The sequence below is a fragment of the Panulirus ornatus genome, chromosome 56, assembly GCF_036320965.1.
Source record: "Panulirus ornatus isolate Po-2019 chromosome 56, ASM3632096v1, whole genome shotgun sequence".
NCBI classification, from domain to species: Eukaryota; Metazoa; Arthropoda; class Malacostraca; order Decapoda; family Palinuridae; genus Panulirus; species Panulirus ornatus.
In genome coordinates this window covers 14916161-14928660 of record NC_092279.1, presented here as the reverse complement: position 1 = coordinate 14928660, position 12500 = coordinate 14916161, and the positions used below count along the sequence as shown (strand labels likewise).

Sequence of the window (12500 nt, the reverse complement as noted above, 5' to 3'; positions counted from 1 at the left end):
TCAAAGTTCGTGAGGGGTAGTTAGATGCCTTCTGCTTCGAAACACATCGCCCGGGAGGCTCCTTCGCTGATGAAAACAGCGCGCGTGACACTGCGGAACGTCTCAGATCTGTCATTTTAGATCTCGGAAGCATGAAGTGATTGGACGATTGATTGCCGGACGCGCGGCTATGAACCGAGAGTTCGAACATAAAGATTCAGTCTCGCCTTGATGAAGAGCGAGAGCGAAAGCATCACGTACGAGAACGCGAGACTTGTACAATTGTTCTCAGTGTGTAACAATCACCTAGTTACCCGTACTTTTATCACAACGGTCTCGAGAATCAGCCTCACACAGCAACTGGGGCGATCAATGTGTCGATAAACTCAGTGCGCCGGGAAGCGACGTGTGGGGAGAGATGATCAAACAATCTGTTACGAGTAAATCCAAAGGTCTCGCTGCTCGCAAAAATATTTACAAAATCTCCTCCTCCTCCTCCTCCTCCTCCGTGCTCGTGGACGGTCGGAGAGGCGTCGTCATTATGTCACATTTTTTCCGCGACGGTTTTGTCGTCACCCAAGCAAACAGGAAGTGAAGGAGGAGGAGGAGGAGGAGGAGGAGAAGCACGGTGGAGCCTCCCCATGGTATGTGCACGGGTGTTTCATCATCCGATAACGTGATGCTTTATCGGTAAGGTCACATGAGGCGTGTGATCATAACGGCTCCTCTACTTGCGCCTGGAATAACATATGTCATCTTGTGGTCTTGTGTCTGCCAGACTAACACACACACACACACACACACACACACACACACCAGTCACCCGATGCTGTACCGACCCTAACCCTACGGTGCTAGTCGTACACCACGAGATGCACGGTGTTGGTGGCGCTTACAGGACTAACTGTAAGGTATGTTGGTCTTACGCTGATGCCTGGTACGTTACTGGCCTTGACGCTGACAGGATATGCGTCCAGAACCACGACAGACACACAGCGGGGGAATGATGAACAGACCAGACACTTCGAAGGCTACGATAATTCCAGATATACAAAAATGAGTCATTATACAAACGAACAGTTTGTAAGTCGCTCGTCTACTTAGAAACTGTCCTGTGTTGAGAAATTTAAGGAAATGCGATGCCTGAGGAGAGAGAGAGAGAGAGAGAGAGAGAGAGAGAGAGAGAGAGAGAGAGAGAGAGAGAGAGAGAGATTTGCATGACTGGAATTACTGTTCACACACCATCCGAAATATTCTTCCTCTTTCCAAATTGATGAAGGCCGCTTGACCCAAGTGAGCGAAAGAGAATGTGACCCTTCTTTTTTTTTTTTTAAAGAAATACGAATAATTTAATAAGCGAATGAATAAATGGCTCATATTCAAGTGAATGAACGTAGAAACAGAGATGAATGAATAAGTGGAACGCACTAATCACATATGAATGTGTGGGATGGAGAACTAAAAAACGGATACACAAATTGATGAATGAAGGGCAAAAAAAAAAAGAAAATAAAAGGGCCTATAGCGGGGACTGACCTCGTAGGCATTCCGTGACGACTAAAAAACGAAGAAACAGACACATTAATTGGCGAAGGACACAACTACATGGCAGTGATTCATCACTTAGGATATATCTACAGCACATGACCAGGTACTGAAGGAAGGGTAAGGTGTGTGTGTGTGTGTGTGTGTGTGTGTGTGAGTGAGGAAGGGGGACTGACCTCGTAGGAGTTGCCGGTTCCGAAGTATATGGGGACGAAGGCGAGCCAGATGATGCAGGTGGTGTACATGGTGAAGCCGATGAACTTGCTCTCGTTGAAGTTCTCTGGGATCTTCCTGGTCTTGACGGCGTACACAGTGCACGTGGTGATGAGGAACATGTTGTAGATCAGGGACAACAGGAAGGACGAGTCCTTGATGCGGCACTTGAGGATGACCTGATCCCGGGTCGGGTAGTCGAACCTGGCGCCGGGAGGCTCGATGATGAGCCACACCACCGTCGCCACCACCTGAAACAATCCCCCCAAGGGGAAAAAGAGAGAAGAGATATGAGTGATTTGAGTGAGGCTGGCAGTGAGGGATGACGACGCGGGAAAATGAGGATGACTATCTCATGAACAAAAATGTGAGGAGGTATTCGCGAATGTGTGTGTATGGTGTGTGTGTGTGTGTGTGTGTGTGTATGGTGTGTGTGTGTGTGTGTGTGTGTGTGTGTGTGTGTGTGTGTGTGTGTATGGTGTGTGTGTGTGTGTGTGTGTGTGTGTATGGTGTGTGTGTGTATGGTGTGTGTGTGGTGTGTGTGTGTGTGGTGTGTGTGTGTGTGTGTGTGTGTGTGTGTGTGTGTGTGTGTGTGTGTATGTATGGTGTGTGTGGTGTGTGTGGTGTGTGTGTGTGTGTGTGTGTGTGTTGAGGCCAGACACCCACCCTCTCACTTAACAACACTCGTAACGTAACTGACAGGCCAGTAACAAACAGCCTCGTAAAACTACGAAACATGCTTTTTGAAGTTGGCCAAACTGAGGCAGCAATAATTCGTCTCACTAACTCATGGGATCCCAGGCAGGCAGACGAGGGCAGATATTTCCACCAAGAGAAATTTCCTCACAGTAGCAAGTTGGCCATGATGCATGTGTGTATCTTAAGCCACACGACAGTGATCTAAACAATGTAAATATTAAATACATCTGGCTGGATTATATGCTGATGAAGATGATGATGGGAGTTCAGAGATCATGTTTACCTAATCCAGGGAAATAGAGGATTGTTTGTGTACATATATCTTTTGTGAATACATTATGTGTGTCTCTCTGAATATCTGTGTGTGTGTGTGTGTGTGTGTGTGTGTGTGTGTGTGTGTGTGTGTGTATTCGTCTATTTATGCGAATGAGTGTGGATACACATCTGCATAGGAGCAACTGTCAAGGACCCATGGATAAGTGGTGTGTGCTTTGTGTTTACAATCGCGACATACCCGCTTCTGGATGATCTATACTCTTGAGAAAACCACAAATATGAAATCAGAAATACACACGAATCGTCTCACATGCTAACGTTAAAAGTGTCGTAGACTGCATTTGCAGGTGTAGTAAACCCATGAGTAACTGAAGGTCATATACTGCCGGGAAATATTCCAGAGTCAGCAGTCACCGATGGTAGGAGGTGGGAGCAACATGCCCAACCCAACACACGCTCTCCGAACTTCCTGGCCGAGAGGCTGGCACATGACGGTCAAAGCCCCTGAATAAACACTGAGACTTTGATGGAGATCTCTTGGGGGAAGCCAGCCAGCGTCAGGGAAGGGATGAGGAGGCGTTCCATGATCTACCACTATATTTTCCGGGGTCGTTCGTGACTCAAGAGAGTGTGTGTGAGGAGGAGGAGGAGGAGGAGGAGGAGTGAAGGGTATAAAGCACCGGTTGAGGAGGAGGTATCTCTCTAAGGGTAACCTAAGTCTTCTAATACTATTTGTAGGGAAATGTCCAACACCCTTGATGTAAGGGCCCTGAGGGAGGGGCAACGAGTGCAGCTGAACATCACGAGGTGTTGGAAGAGGGTTCGAAACCCCTAAGCAACAAATGTCGAGCTGACTCATGTGTTGTGGGGGAGGGTGGGGCGTTGGAGGTTCTGCATGAAATACTGTTAACCTTCAAGTGGTGGAAGTCTGACCCTCCTTTTGAGGTTGTCTTGAGGTTGTCCTCCGATGGAGTGGTCCATCTCTCAGAGGGTTTATATGAAAGGGATCTGTGGCTGACCCCCAGGGGCCGCCCCCCCCCGAGTGCTCCATGAAAACGTAAACTGACACGAAGCTGATGCGCGTCCCTTTCGTCTCAGAGTGAAGCAGTTTCATACATGAGCCAGCGGGTCTCGTGAAACATAAGTGAGCTTCATTCGTCATGTGCGAAGGTTTACGAAGAGCGGAAACTTCACGTACACAAAGCTATTCCCTTTCGACGTTTTTTTTTTCTTTCTCGAAAATGTAAAATAATGTATTTATGAATGAAATTGACTGAACATTACTTTAGGAATCCATCATAACCTGTGTGCCAAATTTGTGTGTCTGTGATTCATAACTATGTTCTACTGGGAGAGTGAGTTTTACACAGTGTTGCCCCGATCTTAACCTTTATGTTTTGGTAGCTTACCCTTTATTCGTATGTGCGCGCACACACACACACACACACACACACCAGCCTAAACCCGGCACTCATCCATCGACCAACCTTCAGCGGAGGATGAACACCTGAGTTAGGTGTAGGCCGACTGCTGCGCCCACGATTCGAACCCGTGTGTGTGTGTGTGTGTGTGTGTCTGTGTGTGTGTGTGTCTGTGTGTGTGTGTGCAAACACTTTAAATCATCTTATCTACTCCTTCTTTATATCCCATCTCTTTTATCTATCCTACATCCTACTCGTCTCACTTCTGTGCCCCAACGTCTCATAATAATTTTCCCTTCTCCCATTCCCTAACCGTCTCACTTGCGTCTTATTTATCCCCCTCATCTCCCACCCCCACCCCATTCCTACCGTCTCAGTCACCCCCCGACCCTCCCTGGTGGAGCTGTGGCTGGCTTACCTGGACGGAGACGAGGGAACAGGTGATGATGACCTGGCTCTTGGGGCTGATGAAGCCTGGCCTCCGTGCTGACCTGGAGGCAGAGTCGAAGATCCTGGAGATCCTGTTGGTCTTCGTCAGCAGGGCGCCGTAGATCATGGAGAAGCCGAACCCCACACCGAACCTGGCCGTGGGGGAAGGAGGACATTATGGTAGCTTGGCTGGCTAACCGGTTGACTGGTTGGTTGGTTACAGGTTGGTTGGTTTACAGATTTTTAAAGAGGAAGTTTGGTCAGTCCGTTTATGAAAAGAGAGAGAGAGAGAGAGAGAGAGAGAGAGAGAGAGAGAGAGAGAGAGAGAGAGAGAGAGAGAGAGAATGTCAAGTTTGGTCATCTGGTTTACGTGGCGGAGGAAACGCAACGACCTAACTACCTGTAAGGGAGAGGAGGTGGCCTCACGCCCCCACAGGGAGGAGGGCATGGCATATGGCTGTCCACTGAGGGCGAAAGGATGTAGCAATCTGAAGTGGGCGGGTGGTCAGACGGGCGGGGGTGGAGGGAGGGACGGGGAAGTTAATTATTGAAAGGGGAGTCTCTGGTTTTGCTGGTTTCCCGAGCTGTAATCTGATAATGCTGGGGAGAGGACACTCACTACTGGGGAGAGGACGGTCAGTCCATTGCCCCTTTGCCTCTGGGGCTGCAGGAAGCCCTGAAAAAAAAGGGGGTTAGGGAAGGAGGGTGTCTTACGGTTGTATGATTAATGGATCACAATTAACAATAACTCGGTTTATCTCCCTCCGGCCTCGGTTCGAAAGTCCGAAATTTTTCCCTTACAGCCACGATGGACCTTCGTGACCTGTCTAGACCTCTGGCACGCCTACGACCTTCACTAATCCTGGCCTTGTCCCAAGAACTGTCCTGACTCGCGTCACTCCTGCGATCTGTACCAGTGTTTGGCTTGACCCCAGCAACATACATTTTCTGGTCTCGAAATGACCCCCTCGTAACGTACTCGAGGCTCCGGATAATACCATGACCTTTGACACGGCTGTGACCATCTGTGACCTATTCCTGGCACCCTGGGAACCCCAGGGATTTAACTAGCCCGACCTCTGAGTCACCATTCCACTCTGCTGTCACGTGACGTTCCCTGTGTGAACAACACTACTGTGGTCTGCCTACATCCGTGTGTGGCCGCCAGGCACACCTGGCCTGGCCCGCTGGCCCACCTTAAAGACCCTGTCCTGATCTACATGTTAGCTGAAACGGGACACGCACATCCTCCTCCTCCTCCTCCTCCTCCTCCTCCCGCTGTCACTACCGCTGACACTGCTGCTGTTACTGAAGCTGCTACTCCTCCCATCCCTGCTACTGCTGTTCTTTCTCTTTCTGCTGCTGCTGCTCATCCTTCTGTCCTTGCATCTGTTTCTATTTCGACCTACGGACGACCTCTAATACATTCCATTTTACTCTCTAGGTCACCTCTGAATGCTATCTCGACGTCTATGATCCGAACCTTGAACTTCTTTCTAAAGGTGACCTCGTCGTCCTTACAGTGACCCCCAGGGTGACCTCTCCGTCCTAGATAACCAATACACCAGTTTCACTTTGACCTCTAGAACTGTCCATCCCACCTGGATGTCTTGGTGACTTCCTCCTCCTCACCACACGCACGCTGACCTCCAGGTGACCTTTAAGATGCAACTGGGCCGACCCCTTCCCCCTCAGGGTAGGACCTGCCTTGGCCTCAGGAGGAGTCCCACGTCCTATCGTGCCCTGGGTCTCCCTCCCCTTGACAAGAGTGTATGAACCTCGCGGTGCATCATCACTTTGATCCCCGAACCCCAGTGTTTGGTCTCAGGCTGGACGCCTACGAACATGTACTCCCTTCCCACAATTCGCCTCCCCCTTCCTCTCCAATTCCCCCCCTCCGCTTCAGATGCTCCTCTGTGTACAATCGGAGGCGAAAACGGTTCGGATCAGGTTGGTTAATCACTCCCAGAGGGAACGAACCCTTGACAACTTGCCCGGACAGGTTCGTAGTCGTGCGGAAGTCGGAGTCGACCCGCGTGTTCGAACAGGGACGGAGCATACAAAGGAAAATATTGCTTGCCGGTCGAGGCATGGCGACGCTTAATGACGAAAATCATCACAGAGGAGAGTCATCTGACGTCGGGAAGTATCCTGATTATAATGCCAGTGAATCACAGTGACAGTGAATCACAGTGAGGTAATTCGTTATGAGAACAGAGAATCACTTGAAACCGTGAGGTTGCCATGAATACTTCCGAGATTCACAGGCTCCACAACGTTGTTGTATGTACACTGCACATTCAGCACTAGGGGATAGGCAATAAACACAGCACTGTATATAGACGAATCATGGCGTTATATCGTCGTGAGGTACTTCAGCGTCGGTTTGAATTCCGAACGCGAGAGATCCTAGGTTCGTGTTTGATAATAAGAGTACTCACTGGGCAAGTTAGCTGGCCTCTTGCGTCTTGGGGCTACGACATAGCAAAGTAGTGGTGTCATAACCACAAGAAACAAACGAACTGGTGTTAGCAAAACTACCTGTTGTGTATGCTTCAGGCACAGCAAAGCACTGGTGTTGTGGGACCAAGACACACTAAAGCACTGGTACTTTGGCACAGAATGGTGCTGTGGGATCAAGACACACTAAAGCACTGGTGTGGCACAGCGGGGCACTTTTGGTGTGAGTTTACGACACAGCAGAGGTGTGGACTCTGCTGCACTGATCGTACAGACTTGAGTCAGGCAACGTAAACAAACTGGTAACAAAGACTTCCAACGTGTTTAGCACTAGGCCGGGTATCTGACCTTACAACACTACACATGGCTTCCTGACAACGCAACTTGCAACACTGCACATGGCTTCCTGATAACGCAACCTGCAACATGGTACAAGGCTAATTAACAACACTAGGGAACACTGGTCACCTCACCTCGCCATACCGCGGAGCAACTGTCGTATAACGTGTTGTTGACAAACCCTTGAACCCCCGTACGAAGCACCGAAGCCACACCATTGATGAGACACTTCACGACTCGGCAGAGATATATACATTTATATATATAAACATGATGCACACTAGCGTACGATGTTGGCACAGCGTTAGTGACGTGAGCGCACGTCAAAGCAGAGCAGTCAGATGTGAGCTTACGTCATAGCAACAACGAATTTGAATGAATACACGAGAACAATAAGAGTCAGTGAACATTTGAGGCAAGTGGGTGGAATGACTCACCTAAAGCTCGAACTCCGTCCGAGAGAAGCGAATTGCATCCTGTAAACATGGGTCTTGCACGGGCCACAACAAAGACGGCCGATAACACGACGGATAAAGACGTCACGTATGAGGGGGAGGGAGGTTAAATAATCACTGAGGATCCGCGGGAGGGTCGGCCCAAAGAGACCCTTAAACACGCGCTGGTGAAGCCTTATGTAGATTCCTGCCCGGCACCCGCTCGCTTCGGTGACTCGAAACACTTTCCATTTTCTCTTTTTTTTTTCTTTACCAGTTTTCTTTCATTGGAGTTTGGGTAAACCCTTTTGTTTTACGGGTGGTAACTCGAAATGGACTTGGTTCTAAAAGTTGTAAACGCTGGTTGTAAGTGGACGCTTGGTTGGTTGGAGGGCACGACGCCGACGCAGTAGACGAAGCTTGAAGTTGAGGAAGGTTGAAGAACTGCGGTCACTCGCGAAGAGACCCCCTGAGGAAGCCAGCGGGGAGTACATGGGGATCTTCCTACGAGAGAAGAAAAGAAGTCTAAAAACCCGTAGATGTACGTCTTAAGGTTTTCTGATACTTGGCGGGGGAAAGTCTTACATGCTAAAGATATCTTTACCAGTTCACGGAAGGGGAGGACAAGGGCCATTGTATCGCGATTTCCTGAATGACACCTCGAAGATTTGAAGGATAATGTTCACCTCTTCTTTCTTCAGTCTCTTTTTTTTTTTTCACGTAAGGGTCTGGCCACGACGACGAGTCTCCGTCCTTGACTATGGCCCTAAACATGCCATGAAAAAATATGACTAAACGCTTCGAGATAATAATGTCTGATGAGGGCATTTTCTTCAACGCAGAATCTTTCACAGATCTAACAAGGTTGAGGAGAAATTACCCAAGGTATCTCTGATAAAACAACATCCCTTTATAGGAATGTCTAATGTAATTGGAGGACAATTACTTGTAAGGCAATCATCATCATCCCAGTAATGTAGGTACAGCAGTGTGTCAGGTTAGTAGACACCGTTGGAAGGCGGCGCGCCGCTGTGGAGGAGGGAGGCACGCATGACGCCTCCCAGCTAAGCTCACCTCGCCTCATCCCTGAATGATTCATGGAGATCCCCTGTATAAAAGGGTCAGCTCGACTGCTCTCTCACTGTCCCCAGGCACATGCTGGGATGAGAGACTCCGAAATCAGAGCCGGGAAGTTACGAGTACCGTCAAGTGGTCCTTGACTGGCTCAAATTATTCAGTCTTAATCACAGTAATTTGGTTACGATATTTGGATCGGAATTTTCACGATACTGGCAGAGAGGCGGGTTGTTTACAAGAGCTGATATCGTCAGACACACACACACATCCGCCACATTTACTGTTCTTGTCCCTAAACTGATATATATATGACCCCCTATTCTCTCTCTCTCTCTCTCTCTCTCTCTTCCTCTAACCCTCTCCTTCCTTCACTCTTCCTCCTTCCTTCACTCTCCCTCCTCCCTTCCCTCTCTCTCTCTCTCTCTCTCTCTCTCTCTCTCTCTCTCTCTCTCTCTCTCTCTCTCTCTCCGTCCCGCAGCTCACCCCCTCGATTGACTCGCCAGAAAACAGCCATTTACTCTCGAGCACCAACAGAGCGCTCCCGCCACGACCTTCTACCCCGCCGAGATCCATTAAGGCCTGAATTACCTGCGGGTTCGTTCGAATGGCCAGTCCTGGCAAGATTTAGCGTCGGTATTTGGTCACTGTACAGAGCTGTGAGGGGGGGGAGGGTATCGGGTAAAAATAACTACGATAGAGATAAAAAAAAAGACAAGAAAAACTCCCATAACATGACGGATAGGGTAAAGTTGAGGAGGTTTTTATGTGTATTAAATATACGGACTTATTTCAGCCGGATCTGAAACCAGCTTCGAAGCTTCGATCGTTCTGGGTGCTTCTGTGGCCGGCCATGGCCCAAACGAACAGTCCCTCCATTTATGTGACTTCTATACTCTCAGCATGGCCTTTCCCTTCACTGTACCTCCTCCTTCCTCTCCCCTAAGCACTGCTGTTCTCTCACCCTCCCCCCTGAATGGGCACTTACTTCTCCTAACCCCCTCCCTTTCACCAAGCTATCCACTCCCTACACACTCCACCCCTTCGCAGACACTCACTCACCCCTCTACATGACCCTCCTCTTCCCAGACCCCCAGTGGCCTGTCCGGGCACTGTGTCCGTGGTGGCCTCTCTGGTCTTTGTATGTCCAGCACAGGCCACCGAGGCATGCTGTGGTGGCCTGTGCCTGGCACAGTCCATTATACATATACGTATTCATGAGAAATTAGTGTCATCTTCCACCAAGCTGACAGAAGGAGCAGCAAACGACCCTGATATCACATTAGTCAAACCAGCAGTGATATCATATCATAGCCGTCAGACCATCATTAATCTGTGCCGTGTGAAAATGGATGTTGCAGGAAGAAAACGAGGAATTCAACGAAATTAGTGTCACATAAAAAAACGAGGAATTCAACGAAATTAGAGTCACGTGAAGAGAACGAGGAATTCAACGAACTTAGAGTCACATAAAAAAACGAGGAATTCAACGAAATTAGAGTCACATGAAGAAAACGAGGAATTCAACGAAATTAGTCACATAAAAAACGAGGAATTCAACGAAATTAGAGTCACATGAACAAAACGAGGAATTCAACGAAATTAGTTACATGAAGAAAACGAGGAATTCAACGAAATTGGGACATGGAGGAATGTTAATGGTGAATTGAGTACGAAAAGTGGGAACAAAATATGGAAAACGGAAGAAGAACAAGACGCAGCTAACTTGAGACGCGAGAATGAAGTCAACGTGAGAGTAAAAAGAGACGAAGAAATAAACGACTAACGAGAGATTAACGGCGACACGAAATTAAACGAGATGCGAGACTAACGACGACACGAAATCAGATGAGGAGCAAACAGTGAAAGGAAAAGGTTAACAAAAAAAAAAAAAAAAAAAGAGATTTAACGAAATAAAAACCAACGCAGAGGCACGAAGAGAAGGAACACAGAAAACGGAGAGACGAAACAAAAGCGACTTTCAAACCCTCAGTAGAGATGCGGGTGTGTGTGTGTGTGTGTGTGTGTGTGTGTGTGTGTGTGTGTGTGTGGAGCAGACGAAGCGGAAGGGTCGAACCGGGAGTTCGGGAAGTTCGAGCTAGTCCCAGATGTGCTCGGGAGGACGACCCCTCACCCCCACACACACCCCACACTCTGGTAATACGCCTCCAAGACCCCGCCAATTATCCCACAAATTAACCCACACTTTGAAGGCCCCTGCCTGCAGGATCCTCCCGCCGTTCCTTCCCCGCGGACTCCTGTGTGATATACCATAATCCTGTGTGTCCCACCACCCTCAAGAGTATCCCAACACCCTCCTGTGTATCCCACCACCATCCTGTGTGTCCCAGCAACCTCATTTGTATCCTGCCACATTCCAGTGTATCGCACCATCATAATGTGTATCCCATCACCCTCATAAGTGTCCCAACACCCCCATCTGTGTATCTCACCCCCATCCTGTGTATCCCATCACCCTCAAGAGTATCCCAAACATCCTCCGGTATATCCCATCACCAACCTCCGTGTCGCAACACCCTCGTCCCACCAACCTCCTGAATGTCCCATCACCATCGTGTATGTCCCAGCACCCTCCTGCGTGTCTCATTACCAGTCCTTCTTACAGTCCACCATGATCCTGACCCTGGTCTTCCTCCTCCTCTTCCTTGGCACTTTCTTTTCCCCATTTCAACCTCCCCCCTTTCCCGCCCCCCAACAAACCCTCTTCTTCCAGTCACTATCTTTTTTCCCCCCTGTCTCTTCCTCCCCTCCCCCACCTCGTCCATTAAACACCCCTCTCCACATCCCATCCCAGTCCAACCCTTTCGCCCCCATAACTCGTCTCTTTCCTCCCTCCTTCACCGGCAAACCTACCTCTCTCTCTCTCTCTCTCTCTCTCTCTCTCTCTCTCTCCTCTCTCTCTCTCTCTCTCTCTCCTCCGCCACCATCAAACCCCTCAAGAGGAGACAGGGACGTGTAAGGGCCAAATGATGCCCAGCGTATAATAGAATTTAGACTTAATCATTTTTCCTTTTTTTCACCTCTAATCCTTCTGGGAGAGGGATGAGTTCTCTGCATATTAATTTGTGTTTTGTTTCTAAATTCCGTGAGTTGCCGGGGGAAAACTTAGACTTATAACCTTCCCTATCTCCCCCCAACGATATATATATATATATATATATATATATATATATATATATATATATATATATATATATATATATATATATATATATATATATATATATATATCCCTCCAGCAGAGGAATATTGATTCTCATGACCATAACCTTTAAGCAACATTCCTCTGGCCGAGAATAGCAACACCTGCATTATTGAGACACACACACACACACACACACACACACACACACACACACACACACACACACCAGCCGGGTGGTGACCAGCACAGCTACATTATATAGAATCATATGGATCACATATAATTATACAAATCATAAAAAAGAAACCTGCGCCGGATTATCTTCACTTGTGATTATCATCACATAACTTAATAACCTAATAATTCCTTTAATTCTCTCTCTCTCTCTCTCTCTCTCTCTCTCTCTCTCTCTCTCTCTCTCTCTCTCTCTCTCTCTCTCTCTCTCTCTCTCTCTCTCTCTCTCTC

The 12500-nt window shown here is 48.4% G+C and overlaps 1 protein-coding gene across 2 annotated transcripts in view; it reads right to left on the bottom strand.

The window, feature by feature from the left end:
- Positions 1-12500, bottom strand: part of mGluR (metabotropic Glutamate Receptor) — a 439303-nt gene that overhangs the window by 12402 nt on the left and 414401 nt on the right. For both annotated transcript variants that reach the window (XM_071693890.1, XM_071693891.1), the window contains exons 9-10: positions 4552-4714; positions 1701-1988 (exon numbers count right to left, since the gene is read on the bottom strand). In XM_071693890.1, coding sequence (XP_071549991.1) covers positions 1701-1988; positions 4552-4714 — 451 coding nt within the window. The remainder of the gene's footprint in view (positions 1-1700; positions 1989-4551; positions 4715-12500) is intronic.